This window comes from Taudactylus pleione, unplaced genomic scaffold, assembly GCF_031769625.1.
Source record: "Taudactylus pleione unplaced genomic scaffold, aTauple2 ptg000005l, whole genome shotgun sequence".
NCBI lineage: Eukaryota > Metazoa > Chordata > Amphibia > Anura > Myobatrachidae > Taudactylus > Taudactylus pleione.
In genome coordinates, this window is record NW_028284408.1 from 26488046 (window position 1) to 26511471 (window position 23426).

Below are 23426 nucleotides of genomic sequence, written 5' to 3' on the forward strand. Positions count from 1 at the left end.
GCATAACCACCGCAACAAAGCCCCGGAGTGCATCGCATTCCGGGGCTTGGTGCATATGACAAATACTGGGCGGGTTTGTCCACATTTTTCAGGCTGCTGCATTCCGCCCAATATCTCCAAACAGGAGCAAACATTGGAACTATGCTTGCTATACATCACTTAAGTTCTGGGAACATTTATACCCCTTCTCCACCAAACGTATAACCTGGGTTATTGCCAGGGCAAGGTTTGGTGTGAAAGGGTCATCCCCGGTCACATTACTTGGGAATCCAACCCTGGTAGCCACCAGGGTCAAACCTGGCATGGTCCTGGGTAACGGTACAGTGTGAACAGTGCGACCCAGCAAAAAGCCGCTGATTGGAACTTCTGGTGCGCACAGAGATGATGTCCTCTCCAAGCACCCTGCAGCGCTCACTGGATGGCTACCTGGATTCACGCAGAAGTGAAGGAGCTGCTGGCTATAAGGAACTCGGGGCTACAAAGTGATTACTCGTCAGCCATGATAAATGCAATGCATGGAGCAGTTACAACCCACTTTTCATGACCTCTTGTGAACCTGAAAAAAGTAAAGTTCTAATGACATTCGAGGGCAAACACGGGTTCAAAGTAAATGGGGTCTACCTGGGAATAACCCGGGTCTAAGTTGCAGTGTGAAAGGGGTCTGACCCGGCTGTAATACAGGTTGGAACAGTGTTCAAAATCCTGGGTTGGACCCGGCGTTTTGGTGGAAAAGGGGTATTACATGGTGATTTTCCTCTCTGCATTGCAGCCAATCATATCAAGGCGTTCACATAATATTTCCATCTTCCACTTTTTTAATTTTAGAAATTAAATTTTATAGACCGTGCAAATATACACAGTCGAGTCACATTATTATGACCACCAGCTAATAGCTAGAGAACCGCCATGTGCAGCATGGACAGCAGCTAGACGAGCTGGGAGTGACTCAATTTGTTGGTAGATTGGCACAGGTATCTGGTGCCATGCTGACTGCAGTGCATCCCACAGCTGCTGGAGGGTGCGTGGTAGATCGAGGTGGTCTCACAGATGCTCAATTGGGTTAAAGTCCAGGGAATTAGGGAGCCAGGGAGTCTTGTTGTGCTCGTCCAACCACTGTTGGACATTTCTAGCCGTCTGACATATCATTGTCTTGCTGGAAGATCCCATCCGCCTCAGGGAAGACAATCGGCATGTATGGGTGCTCTGCAAGGATGGATTCATAACCAAATCGGTTGAGGGTGCCTTCCACATGGATGAGTGGGCCCAGAGAATGCCATGAAAACATTCCCCAGACCATAATGCTGCCACCACCAGCTTGCGTTCTTCCAGCAATGGTTGCAGGGTGTTTGTTCTCCGACGTTTCTAGCCTGACACGCCAATGGCCATCTATTCGATGAAGCAGAAAACGTGACTCTTCGGAGAAGGTAAACCTTCGCCAATCAGCGGAGGTCTAATTCCAATATAGCCATGAAAATTTAAGCCTTTTCTGCCAATGCGCCTTCGTTAGCATAGGTGCCGTGACCGTTTGCTTCGTAGCCTCATACGCAGCAGGGTTTGCTGAACTATTGTTTTAGACAAGTCTGTTGGCCCCCAGGTTATTTTTTGATGGTGAGCTGCTCCACTGTAGCGTTGGTCGGCCCTCACGCACCTTCATAGATGACGTTCACCTCTCACATCAATGGCATGTGGTGCTCCACAGTTCCAACACCGGTTATTTGCAATGGTGACATTTGTCCAGTCACGATACACCTTCACCACAACCGCACCCGAACAGTTCACAAACTGCGCAGTTTCAGAAATACTGCCACCCTTGGCCCGAAAGCCAATAATCATCAAGTTTTGCAAATCGGAAAAATCGCTCCTTTTGCTCATGACAGCAACGAGTGATATGTATGCAGACGGCCTATCACGCACCTTATATACCCACCAAGCCAGTGCACAGCACGTGACGTACTTCATGGGCTACGCACTGCCGACGTCAAATGTAGGAGGTAGTCATAATAATGTGACTCGACTGTGTACAATACCATCCCATCATTAAGCATTTTGTCTGTCTCTCAGGGTGCCCTAGGGAAAGTGCCATATTTCCTTGTGTGGAATGCAACACTGGAGAAGATGCTTTTTCTAGCCCACATTTCCAGCATGTAGGAGCAACAGGTACTGGGTTCCAATACAGTATCTTGCCCAGAGCCCCATGTGTCCTTAATCAGGCACTGTGTCTGCCCCTCTATGTTAGCAGCTGGCAAATAGTAAGGGTGCGGGAGCTATGGTCAAAATAAAGACACTGTAAGACAGTATTTTGTGTTCTCCCTAATCCCTGGCGCCCTATGTGACCGCCTAGTGGTAGCATCAGCCATGCTCCATGTACATATTAAAAGGTCAACATTATCTGATATACAAGGTGCCGTAAAAGAAAAGAAAACACTGCGTAGGAACTGACTCTTAAACATGCATCACCCCCTGGAAGACCAGAGATGCCTTTAAGAAACCTTGGGCCTGATTCAGACCCACTCGCGAGCGGCTGTCCGCTCGCAAGTGGGTCGATGGTCTGCACTGAGCATGCGCACGACGGAGGGAGCTCCGTCGTGCGCATGCGCCAGACACGACGAGCGAAGGACTTTCCTTCGCTCGTTGTGTCCGATCAAAGGGGGCGTGCTGTCAATGTTGATTGACAGCATGCCCCCTTTGGTGGGCGTGCCTCCCTGACGGGGGCGTTCCCACGGGAACGCCTCCCGTCAGAAGCCGGCCCACTGACATCACTAGTGATGTCAGTGGGAGTGATTTTGGCTCTGATAGAGCCAAAATCACTCCGGAGCTTGCGGTTGAAAACCTCAACCGCAGGCTCCGGCTCGCAATTTCGATGGTCGCGATGGTCTTGACCATCGCGGCCATCAAAAAGCACGCTCGTATAGCCTGTGGGTGGTGACCCACAGCTATACGAGCGTCCAGGAGGACGCTCCATGAAAATGGAGCCCGGCCCTCATGCAGAGCGTGCGCTCTGCTCAGAGCGTACGGCTCTGAATGAGGGCCCTTGTACATAGTGATGTAGATAAGTGCCCTCTAGTGAATAATATGATATGTTGCATGACTGACTGGTTTATAAATGAAACATACCAAACAGCTATGCAGGTTAGCCTGTCAAGGAATGGGTTAACATGGGCAGTGTTAGTCACCAAACAAAAAGCATTATCTTACCCAAGATCTGAGCAACAATGACAGCAACTTTATCATTTTCATAGGCCAAAGTCCAGCAGATAAGTGGTGGGTTTGTGTACTGACCTGAGAGCCTATTTCTGTGAAATAAGCAAAGTCTTCTGAGAAGGCCGATGCATGAATGTGTTACATAGACAGATAAAAAAGAAAGCGTTCCACAGGCACTGTCACCAGTGGCGTAACTAGGGGGGGTCGGGCAAGGTGCATGCCCTGGGCGCCGTGGGACCGGCAGCGCGGGGGGGGGGGGGCGCCGCCGGCCACGGTCCGGCCCGCCCTAGTTAGCCACAAGTGTAGCGCCGACCGCAGTGAGTGCAGTCGGCGCTACACATTTACACAGGACCGGCGCTAGGCTTCCCTGCGCCGGTCCTGTGCTGCATACCTGAGCCCGTTCCCTCCCCCTGAGCGCTTGCCCGATAGTGCCAGGAGGCGGGCTCAGGCTGTGCATAACACACGCATCGCTGCCAGCGCTGGCGGCGATGTGTGTGTTAAACAGCAGCCAATGAGAGTCAGATAGACTCTCATTGACTGCTGCAGCACCCACTGCAAGAGCTGGACTTCCGTCCGGCTCCTGCAGTGGGTAATGGGACTGACGTCATTACGTCTGTCCCATAATGCTGAGCGCGCCAGCCCGGGAGGACTGGCGGGCGGCAGCGGGAGCGGCGTCGCGGACCGGAGCAGCAGCAGCAGCATGGATTCAGGTATGTTTTTATATATATATATACATATATATATATTTTTTTTACCTATCTGCAGAACGGGGGAGGGGGGTGGCTACTACTGGGAGGACCTCTACTGGGGGGGGCTACTACTGGGGGCACTTAATCGGGAGGGGGAACCTCTACTGGGGACTACTACTTGGGGGGGAACTACCACTGGGGGCATTATAAAAGGGGCCTACTAGTAGAGGCACTGCACTCGGGGGACCACTACTGGGGGCAATAATAGGAAGGGCCACCACTACAGGGGGCACTGGATAGGGGGGATCACTACTGGGTGCCTGCATAAGGGGACCACTACTGGGAAAACTGCATGGGGGGGGGGGGACTACTGCTGGGGGCACTATATAAAGGGCACTGCATGGGGGGGGACTAGTACTGGGGGCACCATATAAAGGGCACTGCATAAGGGGATACCGCTACTGGGCACACTGCATTGTGGGGACTGCTACTGGAGGCACTGCATAAGGGGGAACACTACATGGGGCACTGCATTTGGGGGGACCACTACTGGGGATACTGTATAAGGGGCACTACTATGGGCCTGCATAAGAGGGACCACAACTCCATACTGGGGGTACTGTATAAGGGGCACTACTGGGGTTAAGGTGCATATGGATAGGAATGTTCAGTGTGAAAATAAAGGGGTGTGTCATGTTGACACGCTCCATTTTTAAGTGACCACGCCCATTTTTTCACCGCGCGCGCACATCAGGGGGGAGCTCCCTTTTCAAATTTGCCCTGGGCTCCAAATACCCTAGTTACGCCACTGGCTGTCACAATTATGAATTCCTCTCCTTTTTTTTCCCTGGATGCAGTAAATCTCAAATGAGGGAAATAAGATAATAATTAAGACTTTATGATAGGGTAAAATGGCCACTTAAGGACTCACCTACTTGAGGTGCCCTATATTCCTACAAAGGTTTCTTTAATCTCTTTCATCACCTTCAGTAATGATATCTTCACTGTATAAGACACAAATTCTCCTCGTAGGGATTAACTCACCTGGGACCAGGCATTGATGTTCCCCAAAAGGTTTCTTTGCATCCCTCAGTTATTCCATACAGAAGCTTTATACGGTGGGTAATTAAAAGTCCTTTATTCTGGATCTTCTTTCTATAAACATTTATTACAAGCAAATAATCCAAAAAATGATAAAAAACATAAACCATAAAATCAATGCTGGAAACCACCAATAGCCACTGGAGTCACCTAATCCGGAACAGAGGGCCTAATTCAGACCCGCTCGCAAGCGTGTCGATGCTGCCCAAGTGCGCATGCGCATGACGGAGGCGGCTCCGTCGTGCGCATGCGCGAGACTGGAATAACGACGGCCAAGCCGTCATTATGGGTCTCGCACCAAAGGGGGCGTGCTGTCGACGGTGATTGACAGCACGCCCCCTTTGGTGGGTGTGCCGGGGGCGTGGCTGCCCAGACGGAGGCGTTCCCTGACGTGTTTCCTGATGTTTTAAATCTTCCCATGTGTCCCGATAGTTACTGTCGGGGGACAGAGATTAGAATTGCATGGAGATCCATGCAATCCATATAGGTCTTCCTGGGTGGGTTCATTTTGTCGGCGGCCGTGTCTGGGGTAGGCTAGGGGTAGGTGTCAGGGACTGCTTTGGAAGACGCAGTTCCACTGCCACCGGGGGCATGCACCATCGGACATTCTGAGCAACTTAGAGCAGCCGCTGATTGGCTCCGGCTCCTGACTCAGTGACCAGCCCACGTGAGAACTGTCAGGAGCCGGAGCCAATCAGCGGCCGCTCTACAGTTAGTGCCCGCTGATTGGCTGCCGGTTCTTGACAGTTCACACTGATCAGTCAGGAGCCGGTTAACGGAGTATGTGGTCACACACATACACCACTAATGTAAGAATCTGGATCGGGTTGCGTTTCTCGCCCCCCCCCTTCCCCAAGACCCCTGGATGCTACGGAGACAAGCGCGAGGATGGAGGAGAGTATAAGATCTGTTTTTCAGGTACTCCAAATGGGTTCTACGGGACAAGTGGACGTGACCAGTTGGCACATGTAAGTATGTGTGAGGTAGGTAGGTGTGTAATAAAGTTTTACTTTAGACGGTTTGTGTACTGTTTTTTTAACTAGTTAATTTACAGTGGGGATACAGGTGCCGGCCACCTGCTGGCACTTGTAGTTCCACAAGTGCCAAAGAGCAGGCATGCTGGCACCTGTAGTTCCCACTGTAAATGACAATAGTTTAGAACTATATACCACATTATTACTTCCATACCCATCGCTCCAGGGGTGCGGGGGAAGAGCCCCGGGCTTCAGCCTAAGCCTGGGGCTTTGGCAGGGGGGGACACCTTCTTGGGGGGGGTCCCCACCTACCCTGAGATCCCCGACGGGGTGTTAGGGTCTCCTGGCTGTGGCATTACACCCCGGTTGGTTTGGGTCTGGTTTTAAATATAGGGGGACCCCTACACATTTTTTTCCCCTAGATTTAAAATCAGCACTGGCCCTGCAACCAGGTGCTAGTTCCTAAATTATGGGGGAACCCTACTTGTTTTGTTCCCCATAAGTTTAGGAACCAGGACTGGCTGAGCAGTCCGGGGCTGGTTATACTTTTGGGGGGGACCCTACGTCATTTTTTTTAAAAAGGTTTAACTCTTGTTTAACAGGTAGACCACACAAGCAGCCTTCACATATCTCACTGATCTGTGCGGGCTGCTTGCTCGGAAGAGTTTTGCAGAGAGAAGATACTACAATCTCTGGTGAGTAAACTCATCTAAACTTGCTACTCGGGGGAGAAATCTCGATCTGCTTCACCATTGGCCAACTACTTTCACCTAAACTCACTTCTTCATAAATATGGAAGTTTAAAAACGGGAAAATCACCCGAGTTTCAGTTATGCAAATCCAGTTTAAAAAAAACAACTCGATTCTTAGTAAATTTACCCATAGGTGTTTCATGAGGATAGGAATGATATTTGTACCAAACCATCTTTTACTTTTAATGTGGTATGGCCAGGGACCAGGCTCATGTGGTCAGATGGCAGCAGCGGCATGGAAAGTATTAAACACGCAAAGCTGCAGCACCATTTTTAAGAACATAAGCACCATTAAAATGTTTAAATAACAATCAGTTTTCTTTTCCCACTGCACAATGCAGCTACAGACAGAATCTGGAGGCCGCGATACAGGGAGACTTTAGTTCCAGTGTGTTGCGCTGGGATCAGTTTAAATAAAAATTGATTTTGATTAACAGATGATGTGCTTCATCACCGGATTAACTCACATGGCTTCAGCATTATGCCTCCAATGCACTGAATTCAAATACTTGCAGACTTGGAAAAGCTGTCAGGGTGCTCAGTTTCCAAACATTGTGAGACGCAGAGATAGCTCACAGTACCTGCCAGCACTGAAGGGATTTAAATAAAGGTTTAATGTACAGTGCATGCACCCCCTAACCTGATAAATGAAACGGGCTGGATTACCTTCTGCTGTAGTGTGGGCTAAAACGGAATAAAAAGGGAGCGCTGCAAGCCCTACATTGTGTATATCCTCCTGACCAGCTTGTAATATATAGGCTTTCTGAACATCTGTATGCTGTAATATTTCTAGTACCTCCCACTTAACAGGTTTTTATTGAAGCACCAATTAAAACAAACAACATATCTTGAGACTAGAGTCCAAAACCGCTCACAACTACAGCAATAGGACTTTTGTGGAAAAGGCGCACACAACAATTTAGTATGTAAAACAAAGACCACATAGTGCTACCAAGAACATTTAAGGGCATATTCAATTAGACGCGAAAAGTCCTGAACTTTTCGCATGCCGGACTTTTCGCCGACATCGCTGGTTCTCCATGCGAAAAAGTATCGCGCACGTCCCAGCTTATCCCCATATTCAATTAGAAATGGCAAAAACGGCACCCGGCGAAACGCAAACAGGCGAAACTTGCTGTCAGATTTGGGAAAATCAGCCCGACACCCCCGAAAAGATGCAATGACATTGGGGATCACTATAGATATCCCCCAATAGGCCAGCTGAAAGTATTTTGGGTACTTAAATTATCTGAATAGCTGCCAATTAGAGTCTTTGCACAAGTGGTGAAGAATAGCATTTAGCAGATTTTTTTTGGTGAAAATAACTAGTCCCAGTAAATTTGGGGTACATGAAAATTGGTGCCAGCATGGTTAAATTTCGCAAAAGTAAGGTTTTAATAAACGTGAAAAAACGCACCTTCAGCAAACACCTGCAATAAAAAAAAAACCTCCCCCATACTTGCAGACCCCCCAAAGTCTATTTAGCTAGTTTTTAAGTTTGTACCCCAACTTTGTACTTTTTCACCGCCTTTTTCAAAGTACATTTTTGGGGTGTTTTAATTGTTTGAGTATTTTTTTGACGCAGTTTACCTTTGGGGACCTGTCCTAAGGGTGCACCCGAAAACCACAATTCTGCACTTTTTTTCGACAGCTATTCATAGGCAAAACTTTTCCGCTGGGCACATTGCATTGTGTTTTCGCACCGGCGAAAAGTTGCCAAAATTTAAAATGGGGATGTTTCCGCTGGCGAAATGACGTCACCAGCGAAACTTTTTCACCAAAAACGACTTTTCGACGCTAATTGAACACGGCCCTTAGGGGTAAATTTACTAAAGTGAGAGATTTTAGAATTGAGTTTTAGAAGAGATGTTGCCCATAGCAACCAATCAGATTTTACTTAACATTTAACTAGCACCTTCTAGAAGATATCTAGAATCTGATTGGTTGCTATGGGCAACATCTCTTCTAAAACGCACTTCTAAAAACTCTCACATTAGTACATTTATCCCTTAGTATTTAGCATGGAAACATGAGATAACACAAATAAAGGGAATAGAAAGGAAAGGGAAAGCTAAAATAAAAAATGCAGGGTGGGGTATGCCCTGAAGGAAAGGAAGTATGGTACACAAAAAACAAATGGGCCTAATAGGATATAGAAAGTGGGCTATTGGTGAGTTGGAACCAAAGTCCACACAGCTCATTAAATGTAGTTACCGTATTATTTTGCATGTACTCCATGGAATCAATAATCCAAAAAATGGTTAATCTGGGCTGACACTGCCAGGAGGGTGAGGCAGTTTCCATTGTTTAGCAAATCGAGATTTTTGCAGCATTAATAATATGCATAATTAACCGATCATTAGGTTTGCTGATATGCTAAATGGGGCAGTGGAGAAGAGCAATAACAGAAACAGGGGACATTACCAAATATGGTAGAAAGTGGCACACCGGTACTAAAATAAAATGATAAAGAACGGAGAGGTTACTTTTACTGCCAACGGAATAAACGCACACTCTTGAAGGGGGTAGGCTGATGTAAACGCCTGGACTTTCATGGAGCAGCCATGGACTCAGTAGTTCCAAACCAGAGTGAGAGGAGGGATATGGTGCCAGATTAAAAGCTTTCTTAACCTTGTCCCACAATGAAAGGGAACATTGACTAGTATGGACTGCATATGCAGAGGCCAGCCTACAGTTCCTTAAAAACTATCAATCTGTATATAACACTTTTTAATAACATTTTAGAGGAGCAAATAAACATCTCGACTGCTTCTAAGATGCCTGCAACTGTTTTTATCCTGGGACCACTAGAACAGCACAAAATGCTATTTTGTTTTATGGTTGCTCTGTGATTGAGCTCAGCGTCACCAAACTTAAGCCCTCTGTCTGCTACCAAGCGCAATCCTGGACAGTTAAAATGAGCAGACACAAACTAGGTGGTGTACCAGCAATATTACCATACATGCCCAGAAATAAGCGGTTCCGGGTAGTTTAGAGATCTAGTGGAACAAGTAGCTCTAGGTGCTGGTGTAACAGCCTGGTGGTGGCAGAAAGTTATCTACCCACAATGCAGTGGGAGAAGTCAGTAGCAGTTGGTTACTGAAAGTGACAGGGAACCCTTATGCTCCAGGAGTGGTTAAGCAAGGTCCTGTCATGGTGGTTATCTATTAGTTGCTTTAAATCTGGATACTCTGATTCCAGCATTGGCTCAGAATCCAACTACAGAAAAACATAGCACTTTTTGTATGTTGTTAGAGCACTGATTTATGTTAAAAGGACACCAGTTTATGAAGACTGATGATGTTTTGGTCCTCTCTCTATCTCTCCCACCAGAAGGGGGAAGGGGGGGGGTAGGGGGTGTGTGTGTATAATCTATCTATCTATATACACACATATATACATACACAAACAAATCTATCTGGACTCCCAAACATCTTACACATGTGCCCCACACTTCTGAAAGGCTCACTACTAGATTTTGGAACATGGGTGAGGGCATTTACATCCATTCAGCCACAAGAGCATTAGTGAGGTCTGGCATCAATTTTGGATGATAAAGCCTGGCTCATAATTGGCTTACCCGTTCAGGGTCCTGTGCAGGTCAGAAAAGTTCTTCTACAAACAATTCAGGTAAATAATTTTTTTGCTGGACATCACTTTGTGCACTGGGGCAACGTCATGCTATAACAGAATAGGGGCTATGTGCAAACTGATGTCACAAAGAGGAAGCGCACAATGGGCCATGTAATAGCCCACGCTTTGTGAGAGCAGGCATGATTCCAGTCAAGATGGAAATTAGATTCAAAGTGGCAATTAGAGTAATGGCAAAACCAAGCAACATTTGGCCCAATGTGTGCTGCTGTATATTTCCATTCCCTCAAACGAAGGTCCAGCCCAAACCATGAAAAACAGCCCCAGACCATTCTTCCTCCTCCACCACTCCACCGTACAGTTGGCAGTACACGTGTGTGCAGGTAAGTATATATATTACTTTAAATCATATATGACAGGGAGCATGGATCATACAGGTTGTTCTCACTGGTGAACACTAGTGTGACCTACAGCTTGTTGAGTTGGCACTGCTCCTGCAGCTGGAGTTATCCTGTCGGGATCTCTGCAACGGAACAGGAAAAGTGAACAAATGATGGTGCCACTAAGAGGGGGATGCGGCTGGCAAGTAGCTATGTTAAGGCTTTGGAACAAATAAGACAACTGTGCCAGGAGATTTAAGATTTAAAGAGGAATAAGAGGAAGGTCTGAGACCAAGGCAAGATGTTTTTCCCATTACATTATGTAGACACATACAGCCAGGAAGGCATGCAAAGTACAATACAGTATTACATACACTGCAGCTACCGGATAGTCAGATTAATCACATACTGCTTCTCCTTAGCCATGGCAATGTGCTTTTACTTCCCCAATAAGCAGTGATAAAAAGTTCCTATTATAATAAGGTTATGTAATATTTATAACTCTATATGAAACTACATGCAATAAAAATCAGTTGACTGGAACAAGTAAATTCTCCTTATCAATCGAATTTTCTGTTCTGCGTATAATATAAAATGATCTTAAACACAGTTCAAATGTATATGTATTACATCTATTCTCTCAACAGCAAGAGATCTAGTATGGTGGCACTGGAGTAATTTTCAGTGGCAACAAAACAGATTGTATATTTCAATATACATAATTAAGGGAGCCCACAAATCCATAGCTAGTGTGACATTTAAGCTGGCAGAAGACTGGATCACTCATACATTATCATCAGGCATCAGTTGTATATATTTATATTATTCAATATGGTAAAACAAGTGTAATGGGTAAATTCAATTAGACGTGAGTACAGCTATATGTGGCACCTACAGTACCACCGGACTCGCAGATTTCTGTTTGTCACTCAGTTTGTACAGGGGCCTCCAAATTGCCTCTTTTTCCTGCCAGTACAGGTACGGACTGTCTGACATGCCTACTTGGATGCTGTCACCGATGTAATCCTCCACCATTCTGTCAATGGTGACAGTATCATATGCAGTGACAGTAGACATGTCAGAAATTGTTGCCAGGTCCTTCAGTCCGGACCGGATGTCCAAACTTGGTCCTGCCTGCCCTGCATCACCGCCAGCTGGTTGCTTAGGATACCTAAGTTTTTTCCTGGCAGCCCCAGTTGCGGGAGAAAATGAAGGAGCTGTTGACGTGTCACGTTCCGCTTCAGCTGACAACGTTTTCACCAGCAGGTCTTTGCACCTCTGCAGGCTTGCGTCGGCCGGAGAGACACCACGTAGGCTTTAAACCTAGGATCGAGCACGGTGGCCAAAATGTAGTGGTCTGATTTCAACAGATTGACCACCCTGGATCCTGGCAAAGCGAATGAAGGGCTTCATCCACAAGTCCCACATGCCGAGCGGAATCGCTCCATCTTAGCTCCTCCTTCACTTTCTCCAGCTGCTTCTGCAAAAGCCTGATGAGGGGAATGACCTGACTCAAGCTGGCAGTGTCTGAACTGACTTCATGTGTGGCAAGTTCGAAGGGCTGGAGAATCTTGCACAACACGGAAATCATTCTCCACTGCGCTTGAGTCAGGTGCATACCCTCTCCTTTGCCTATGTCATAGGTGGATTTATAGGCTTGAATGACCTTTTGCTGCTCCTCCATCCTCTGAAGCATATAGAGGGTTGAGTTCCACCGCGTCACAACCTCTTGCTTAAGGTGATGGCGGGGCAGGTTCAAGAGTGTTTGCTGGTGCTCCAGTCTTCGGCACGCAGTCGCTGAATGGCGAAAGTGGCCAGAAATTTTTCGGGCCACCCAAAGAGTCTCCTGCACGCCCCTGTCGCTTTTCAGAAAATTCTGCACCACCAAGTTTATTGTGTGAGCAAAACATGGGACGTGCTGGAATTTGCCCAGATGTAATGCCCGCACAATATTGGTGGCGTTGTCAGATATCACAAATCCCTAGGAGAGTCTAAGTGGGGTAAGCCACTGGGCGATGATTTTCCTCAGTTTCTCTAAGAGGTTGTCGGCGGTGTGCCTCTTACTGAAACCGGTGATACACAGCGTAGCCTGCCTTGCAACGAGCTGGCGTTTCTGAGATACTGCTACTGGTGCGCTGCTGTTGTTGCTGCGTAAGGTGATACATCTACCCAGTGGGCTGTCACAGTCACATAGTCCTTAGTCTGCCCTGTTCCACTTGTCCACATGTCCGTGGTTAAGTGGACATTGGGTACAACCGCATTTTTCAGGACACTGAGGACACTTTTTCTGACGTTACAGTCTCGGTATCGCCTGCCTAGTGAAGTGGAATCTAGACGGGATTTGGAACCGGGGACACACTACCTCCAACAATTGTCTAAATCCCACTGCACTAATGGCGGATACCGGACGCACGTCTAACACCAACATAGCAGTCAAGGCCTCAGTTATACATTTTGCTTCAGGATGACTGCTGTCGTACTTCATCCTCCTCGCTAAGGACTGTTGGAGGGTCAATTGTTTAGTAAAAGTAGTGGTGTTCCTACTTCCTCTCTGGGATGATAAACGACTCCCAGCAGCAACAGCAGGCGTAGCAATGCAGGATCCTCCGGCGGAATCCCGGATAGGAGGGTCAGTCATGCCAGAGACATGGCCTGCAGGACTACTTCCGATCCGAAGGAGGAAATTGACGAGGAGGGAGTTGATGGTGTGGTTTGCAGGCGCTTGGATACAACAGGACAACGGGATTTAGGTGTCCCTGGACTGCTTACGGTCTTAGCCAAAGTTTCTGAACTTGACAGCAACTTTTTATGAACGCGCTGCAGGTGCCGTATAAGGGAGGATGTTCCTAGGTGGTTAACGTCCCTACCCCTACTTATTTCACCTTTACATATGGCAAGACAGTTGTTGTCCGGATTTGGATAGAAATATTGCCAGACCAAAGAGGTGGAATGTTTGGTCTTCTGCCCAGGCATGACCGTGATGGGCTTTTTCATCCCACGGACAACAACTGTCTCCCCCGGAGCCTGATTTAAACAAACCACATCACCATCAGAATCCTCCTCGCCAACTTCCTCCTCAGCACCAGCTACACCAGTATCCTCATCCTGTTGTACTTCAACAGTGATATCTTCAATTTGCATAATCAGCAAGTGGACTGTGGGTGCTCCTTTCAGCACTTGCAGGGGGCGTGCAAACGGTGGAAAGAGCCATCTCTTCCCGTCCAGTGCTGGGAAGGTCAGGCATCGCAACCACCACCACACTTGGACTCTCCTTGGGGATTTGTGATATCGTCTTAGAACGCACAGTTCTTCGCTGTGCTTTTGCCAGCTGAACTTGTTTGATTATTTTAGCGGGAGGAGGGCTTCCATCGTCATGTGAAGCAGAACCACTAGTCATGAACATAGGGAAAGACCTTAGCCGTTCCTTGCCACTCCGTGTCATAAATGGCATATTGGCAAGTTTACGTTTCTCTTCAGATGATTTCAAAAAAATTTTTAAGGTCATTTTCCTGAACTTTGTCATTTGGGATTGTATGTGCCCTCTACTATGACATTGGGCATCAGCCTTGGCAGACGACGTTGATGGCATGTTATCGTCTATGTCATGACTAGGTGCAGCAGCTTCAGCACTAGGAGGAAGTGGTTCTTGATCTTTCCCTATTTTATTTTTATCGGTGAAAGTTTGGTCCTCCATTTATGTTATATTGATTTGATATATACGTGCGGCTAAGGCGCACACAAACACAGAAAATATTTTTTTATTTTTGCTGGAGACTAGTGCACTTTGTGGGTTACACCACCCTTTAAGAAATGAGCCAGCTGGCCCTTTACTTATGGGACACAGGCACACGCTTGGCGCTGCTCCTTTGTTGATACACGTGCAGCCACAGTGCACACAATTCACAAACACAGAAAATATTTTTTTATTTTGTTTGGAGTGTACTTTGGGGGTTACAGCACCCTTTAACAGTCAAGCCAGCCGGCCCTTTACTTATGACACAGGCGCACGCTTGCCACTACTTTGTTGATGCACGTGCGGCTACTGCGCACACAATTCACAAACACAGAAAAAATATATTTTATTTTTTTTGCACTTGGGGGGGGGGGGGGGGAGCACCCCTGATGGACAGAGCACCCCCTGGACAACACTACAGCACCCCTTTAGGACTGAGACACTGCAGAGGACTTTGGAGTGGACACAGCACCTATGGACAACTGACTGCACAACACAGTCCAGCCAGCCCCTATGGACTTTGAAGTAGTGGACACAGCCCCTATGGACAACAGCAGCACAGCACTACACTCCGCTACACTAAACTACACAGCCCAGCCAGCCCTAACTCCCACCCTCCCTCTTCACTGTCCACAGCCGAGTGAGAAAATGGCGCCGACGCGGGTACCTTATATAGGATCCGAGACCCGCGTGACCCGGAAGGCGGGATGATGACGTTTTGCTTCTATTTCAGATCCGAGTCAGGCGAACCCGCACACCCCTAATAAAAACCAGTCACAATTCAGCAAATTAATTCAGTCCTTATAAGATCATCCAAGAGAGAGTGATCAATAACAAATATAATGACCAATAGGTGCTATAATGGAGGTTGCGAGGCCAGGAATCCAACAAGTACAGATGTGTCCTCCTACATCTAGCCTCAATACGCCATGCAGCACAATAAGCCTGGTGTGAGCCGTCAGGTGTCTTTTCTTTGATGAAAATGCACCTAGGTCGCAATGCGATTCGACTAGGACGCATCAGGAGACTGTGCGATTCATTTGATATGGGACACTTGTATATTTGTATGCTACAGAGGGATCTATTTACGAAGCCTTGTTTGGAGATAAGTGAACAGAGATAAAGCACCAGCCAATCAGCTCATTTCATTTGTCATACAGTCTGTGACATGGAAGTTAGGAGCCATTTGGCTAGTACTTTATCTACGTTCACTTTATCTCCATCCAAGGTTTAGTAACTAGACACCTTAGACTGTAAACAGAACTTGGTTGGAAAAAGGCTGTGGCTGCTGCATCAAAGCACTTCACATGCTGATTTGGAGACTAAAGCTGGATACACATTAGACGATAGGTCGTCCGATCCTGTGAATCGGGACGACATATCGGGTACATAGTCTAGTGTGTACCCATGGTATGCGCGCTCCCACGGGTTGCTGGCAACAACGCCTGTCGTCCCTACTGCAGGGCCGACGGGGGATGTCGCAAACAATGACATGATGCAGAATGCAGCATGACACATAGCGCCCCACAGTCGGAGTCGACATCGGTAATTGTGTATGCACTTGCTGCATGCAGGGTCCCGTCGCCAGCAATGTCATGCTGGGTACACATCGTTTAGTGTGTACCAACCTTAAGTGTCACATCAAATTAATCAGCACAGGCTCCTGGTGCGTCCTTGTCACATTGCGACAGACGCCTTTTCAGCAAAAAAGACAGCCATCGCTAGCAGTCTTACGGGACCAGGCACGCCAAAAGAGCGGTTTGATGCGACTGCAGCAAAGAAGAGCGAGTACAAATCTGTAACACTATCAGAATTAAAAGGAAATAACAAATCTAAAAAGATCAGAGCATCATTAGGCAGTACACAAATACTATACCATTGAGTATGCGGAAAGGATTCAAAAATTCACCTTTGAAAATCAGGAAATAAAAAGCGATATATAACTCTCCCATGTCTCAAAAAAACTTAGACATGAGTAGCTTTTTTCCCAGTGTGGTTTCTACCCAATTCACATTAACGATTCGAAAAGGTTTTTTTTCCATGAATCAGTTTCAACGTAGGGGGCGTTGTGTTTATCCATATCTGTAGTAAGGCTTTCCAAGCTGCTGCACTCATTATTAGCAAAAGTTTCCTGCAACCTTTTGTCACTCTTTGGGGGTCATTCAGACCCGGTCACAAGCACCGATGTGCTCGCAACCTGGCTGATGGGTAGCCCTGCGCACGCACAGAGGCCGCACTGCGCGTGCGCAAGCCCCAGAGCGAGAAACTCTCTCGTTCCGGAGCTCGCGGGCCGGGGGAGGGGGGGGGGGGGGGGGGAGTGGTTTCCAAAACGGAGGCATTCCTTACGCCTACCGTTTTGTGGGCGGCTGCACTGACATCATCAGTGATGTCAGTGGGGAGCTTCCTGCTCCATCAGAGCAGAAAGCTCCCTGGGGCTTGCGAGTGCCCAGACCCAACCTTAAGGTCTGGTCGCAAGCCCCGATGGTCGTGATGGTGATCACCATCGCGACCATCACCCTGGTCGCTAGCTAAGCTGTGGGTGGTAACCCACAGCTTAGCTTGCGACCAGGAGGCCGCACCAAAAAAAAAAAAAAAAAAAAAAAGAAGTGCCCGCCCTCATTCAGAGAGAGCGATCGCTTCTTGCGGCCGCCTCTGAATGAGGTTCTTTGTCCTTCCAAATATAGCCCATTCCTCGGTAACTGGAAGATAATTCACCAGCTGCTCTAGGGGGAACTTTCTCACCTGTAACTAGAATACTCTAAGAAGTGGGCAGTTTAAAATGTTGAGTTTCAGCTTCATTTTTTTGTGTGGTGCATTAAACTTCTAAAGACCCATACAGACCAGACGAGTTTTTTTGAATGGTTTGGCCGATTCCAACACGCCGGAACTACAAATTGCCAAGTGAGCACACATACATAGTGCTCCCGCGGAGTCATCCTTCGCATCTTCAGGTCATCCCTACATGCAGCTCACACGGACAATCTCATTAACGATTTCCCGCAAATCATGCAGTGTGTAAGCACTAACAGGCGATATGTTAACTCAGGGCTTGACAAATTTTCTAAAATCTAGGAGCCAGGATGAAAGTGTAGGAGTCAGACCACCGCCCCCCCCAAAAAAAAATTACAGGAGTGAGTAGCACAGTCTGTGTGTTATGCAACTGTTATACACACTATACTAGTCCACAAAATGGTCGCGGTTGAATGGATATAGTAACATGGAGGCCCCCTCACTGCTCTGCACAGCTGCCCTGCTCCACCCCCCAGTAATAACGGACCACATTTCACATAAAATAATGTTGCCAGAAAGTGCAACAGAACCCCCCTCCCCTCGTGGTCACACCACTATCCCTTTGAAGCTGCTCCACAATCCCTGACCACGCATAGACCCCATTACCAGGGAGCTCTATGCAGCCAGAGATGGGAGACAGTAGACAGCCAGGACATACAGGAGAATCAGCGTAGACTGAGACAGACAGCAGGGATCAGAGCAGGCCAGGATGGAGAGGAGTCGTCGGCGCAGGCTGTGATGGAGGAGGAGGAGTCAGCGCAGGATGGGACGGGCAGGAGGAGTCAGCGTAGGCTGGGATAGAGGAGGACTCATCGTGGGTAGGGACGGCCACAGGCACAGCAGTCACCGCAGACGACACTCCTGTGCATGAAATACTATAGGCACGAGTCTCTGCGGGAGCTGATGAGGATCTGCTTCCTCCCTCACTGCAAAATCTGGTAGCCATGGCGACCTGGCCCCTGGGATTTGTCAAGCCCTGTGTTAACTATATAATGTTAACGATCTAACCACCAGCCAATGCACGATATATCGTTTGGCAGATTGCACAGTGTGTATGCACTAAATAGTTTGTCCGGGAGTTCATGGGAAATCAAGATGACCATCGCATCGTTTGAAATTAGTCTAGTGAAGTAGTGGGCAATAAGCGGCTCCCCCAGCTGTTGTAGAACTACACATCCCAGCATGCCCTGCCACAGTTTTGCTCTTTGACCAATCAAAAACTGTTGCAATGCATGCTGGGATGTGTAGTTCAACAACAGCCGAAGGGCCGCTTATTGCCCACCCCTGGTCTAAAATATAAAATATATATATATATATATATATATATATATATATATATAGCGGGTAAAATAAGTATTGAACACAACAGTTTTCTCAGTAAACTATATTTGTAATGGGACTATTGCAATTAAATTTTCACCAAATGTCAGCAACAACCCATGCAAACCACACATGCAAAGAAATCAAACCATAGATGTCCATAAATTAAGTTATGTGTAATAAGTTATGTGTCCTGATGAAGGGGAGTGGACCCCGAAACGTTGATTAAAAGCACCTTATTTTTCCATCTTTGAGACCTGCCTTCTTTTCATTGATTGTATTAGGGGTGTGCCAGCCCCAGGGAGGCACCCAAGCAAGTCATCGCTAGATCAGAGTGCCGGATCTGTTGTGGGGGTCCTACAGGTTGGACTGTGAAGTTAGATTTTCAGATATACCCACGAGGCTACAGGCAGATTGGTTATCTGGTGGTGAGCATCTTTGAATGAACTTCAGCAGTGAATGTCGTTTGTAAATGGCCCACAAACTCCCGAACCTAACAGATCTACAATCTTTTGTATACATTTGAAACCTGTAAAATCTGCTTTACACAGAAGAAAAACAACCAACACCACATGCTTGTAAAAACAGGAGATTTTTAATTATAAAAACAATATTTTAAAAATTCTCCTAAATAAAAACATACAACTCCATAATAACATCATCCAGCTGTACACACTTCTCCTTATACGGCATTCCCTTAGCTTCCAGTTACAGCAAGCTTGTTGTGATGTCCTACAAAGCTTCAAAGCAAAGTCAGTCAATCACATTGTATCTTCTCATTTCAGTTAATAACGAATTGTGTCCAAACTAGATGAGGTCTTTGTGCGCTCCAGCAGTGGTGGGACTAGAGATCCGTCATGCAATGTCGTGCATGCTGGGACTTGCAGTCCCACAATAGATGAAAAGCCACAGATTACAATTACCTCATCTTGACTAAATGACCTTTAAATGTTTTTCCACTTCAAGTTACTAACTTATTGGCTTGTGTTAGCTGTTATGCAGCATTTACTATGTACAGTGTTTTTCACATTCTGGCTTCTTCTGTTCTTTTCATTAATTTCTGATAAAGTTAGATATCACTACTACTCTGGGTAGTGAAGGTCAATACGACAGTTCTGCTGTACTCAGCAATGGATACAATCAAAAATACACAGCACAAACTAATTATATAATAGAAGGCTACACAGCACATGAAGCTAGATAGGAAATGCACATTGCTTAGTAAAAGGTGCACGAGGGCCATGTACAAACAAGCCAATAAATGTAGGTCAGCTGAAGGTGAAAAAGATGCCTTTGCAGGAACTTAAAACTACATTTTCAAGACCCTGTTAATTGCTCACTGGCAAGACTTGGGGTACTATATATATTTTATTTTAACATTACACAGTGTCCAAAGAGTGTGGAATATGAGGCAGTGGTAATTTTTCTCATGTAGAAGCCTTTTTATATTATTTTTAGCTTTCAATTCAAGTGAATGGAGGGAAGATTAAAAAGCACACCTGGACGCCCCAAAAAATGAAGAATTTTCTTTTAAATTAACCAAATCTGTCAGGATATACCGTAAGGCAAACACTGTCAGCAAACTATTTATTCTCAAAAGTAAACAGTTCACAGTCAATGATAAAATACTTTCCGTGCAAAATAATGGCAGTTGTATCAGCGACGTCACTGTACAGGAATACAATCACATCTGTCCAAACGTATCTTAAAGCTACACATTTCCACACCCTCATACCCATTATGTACATGTTCAATAACAAGAATATCTTATGGACGATCCTGCTGGGAAAGAGTGAATAACTTGGTAATACTGAAATCATTTTCTCTTTCATTATATATATATATAAATATATATATATATATATATATATTTTTCCATTCAAAATAAAACTTAACAATGAAGAATAATTAAAAAAAAAAAAAGTTAACATTTGTCAAACCACACAATCACATTACAGAGACACAGATTATTATGCTGCAGAACATACCTTCTGTAAACCAGAAGTGGGGTATAAACTACATTACAGAGTCAGCAAGTGGACACACTTTAGCATTTAAACACATTAAATGGTTCCTAATGCAACCAGCAATCTCATGGGGATGATGGGAAATACATTTTATTTGCAGTATAATCTACAATAAACTTGATGGAAATATAAAAGTGGAAGCCTGGCTATTTTCATGTATTATCCCAGCACATCCCTTAGTGGTACCTGAGCAATAGATACTTTTTACTAAGGGCAAATATTTTGTACACATCCAAAACCAAGATTGCACATGGGAACTTCTCACATGGAGGTTTAACAGTTTATTATATAAACCAATCAGATGGGAATTAACATCAAACTAATTTACATCACCTGGAGGAGTTTCGGCCTGATCACAAAACATTCCATACGTCAGAATAAACCCACTACCATGTGTAAATTACTTTGATATTTATACTTAACTTCAATTAGCTAATATAATAAACACTGGAAGTTTTCGGGCAAGGTTACCATCTATACGATTCAAATCCACTATCACACACACAAACACTCTACAGACATTTTTGGTGCTGTTGTAAATGGTCTCTCAGACAATACACAGTCTATATTCCCCAATATTTGGTGTTGTGATAGATTTTAAATGAAGGTGTGAATGTGTGAATCAGTTTATTATATCGCCTTTGCCCCTTTCTCCAAAATGGATTCCACTATATAGTTGCAAGCTATTGCTTTCTATGACCATATTCTGCGAAAACTGCAGTGTCCTTTAATGGGATTAAGGACAGAATGTCTGCTGTAGTAACATAGGGCCTTGCAAATGTTTGTGAGTAAAAGAAAGCATGGCAGCTTCATGTTACATGGAAGGAAAATTCATCACATCACAAAAATCTCAGAAATTCCCTCAGGAGTGGTACTTAGAGATTTCTATAAGAATGTCCTGACTACAGTCACTAAGGAAGAGGAGTCCCAAATCCTGGTGTTTGCACTACTCTAATAACATTACCTATGTATATAGTTTTATTTTATTTTTTAAAAGGTTTAACAGAAAAATGGAAGTTATACAACATAATGTTGGTCAGGCCTGGAAGTGTGGAAATGGACATATGCCCAAGTCTAGGAAAGCCAACAGTCAGGGTGGCAGTTATGTGCACCAGCATGAAAGCCCATGGACCGCTGTGGTGTGTGTGCCTCTGTCTGTGAGCAAGTAAGGGCTCGGTAAGTATCTACTAATTAGCTGGCAAAGGTTTAGTAATTGCATACTGTAATCCTCCATAGCATTTTCATTTTATAGCAACTTTTAGAAAAGATTTAGTTTTTCCCTAAGAAACATCATATTATAGTAAATCATATGGCAACAACTGACATGCAAAAAAAAAAGGAAGAAAAGAAAAAAGACTTCGCTAGTACAATAAACTGAAATTAGCTGGTTCACTGGAGCCATAAAGTACTGCCTATCCCTACCGTGTCATTTCCTCAGGTAAATACTAATTTTCCCTTTAGTGATAGAAGATTTTCTTTGAGAATGATTAAAATAAATCATACACAAGTGAACGGTGATGGGAGTATACTCCACAGGGTACCCTCCATCTCAAATATATTGCAATAAAACAACTTGTGTACAGCTATAAAAATGAGAAAACTTGCAATTAATTTAGTGGACTGCAGCTCGCTGATCAATACATTACGTTAATGAAGTATCTAAATTACTGAGGGTATAACAAGAACTTGGGACATAGGCGGTCTTATTACTAATGAACATTGGTAACACTGTAATGTAAACTCTAGTATGTAGTAAGTTCCCAATTCCTGCAACCCAATGTCATGTGTTATACGCTTTCTACATACCAGCAACTATGCAGACAGATCAGATACAGGGATGCTACAAAATACTGCATATCTAATAACGTAAGAAAAACAATTGTGGAGCAACATAAGAATTATGTACAAAATGGATTTGCTACTAATCCTGCATTAGATTTAAGAGATATTCACCATAATAATACAAACACCCATGGAAAAACAAGACGCAGGAACAGACAGACACAGAAAACTCTGATAAAATTAGTGGAAGAGACAGAAGACAATCATACAAGGGACAGGAGAGCCTCTCAATTCTCTGGCTTTAATATGATGCTGGTATACAAAGACCAGCAGCACCCAATGAGATGGCAACAAAAGGCCCCGAAGGCTGGAGTGTAGTTCATGTAAACAAGCACAGGTAGAGTGGAGGGCACATACAAAAGCACTTGTTCTGAGATGATCTCCTTAGTGTAAAAAAAAAAAAAAAAAAGTCTTAAAAGGTTAATTGTATGAAATAAATGAACATTTAAGTATTTTGTTAAATAAAAGGTGATCCTTGAAATAATGATGGGGTTGCATGTATCCCATCAACACACAAACCCTTTAAAAAAATCTCAAACAAAAAGATTGTTAAAAAAAAATAAATAAAAAAAATTAAAAACCAAAAGACAAGTCTACCTCCATCCCTCTCCTACTCTTTAGCAGCAGAAAAAATATTCAAGCAATGGTTAGGGGTCCACTTTACCCCTTCAAAGGTTGGCTCAGTTTTTAGTGAATCATAGTTGCCTTCTGGAGATCTCCAGTCAGATCCTGAGTCAGCAAGACGATGCTTGACAACCTCATAACGTGTAGTGTCTGATCCAATGTTTCAGTAACAGGAGTCCAGTCAGGAGACTTCTTCACTTGCATCCTACTTACTAAAGCAACCTTCTGAAAAGATTGCCTGACCATCCATGGATTCAATGACCTGGATACCAGGTGCCCATCATGGTAGACGAAGACTCGCCTTGGAGGTAAATCAGACCTTCCCTTGACTACGTATTCGGGTCACGGACAAAGGTAATCTGTCCAGTCCTTAAAAAATAAAAAAACAAGAGTTGAACAGAT

The 23426-nt window shown here is 45.3% G+C and overlaps 1 protein-coding gene across 2 annotated transcripts in view; it reads right to left on the reverse strand.

Moving 5' to 3' along the window:
• Nucleotides 1–19107: 19107 nt before the first annotated feature.
• Nucleotides 19108–23426, reverse strand: part of LMBR1L (limb development membrane protein 1 like) — a 59311-nt gene continuing 54992 nt past the window's right edge. For both annotated transcript variants that reach the window (XM_088448615.1, XM_088448692.1), the window contains one exon: nucleotides 19108–23393. In XM_088448615.1, the coding sequence (XP_088304741.1) occupies nucleotides 23338–23393 (56 nt within the window). In that variant the 3' untranslated portion in view covers nucleotides 19108–23337. The remainder of the gene's footprint in view (nucleotides 23394–23426) is intronic.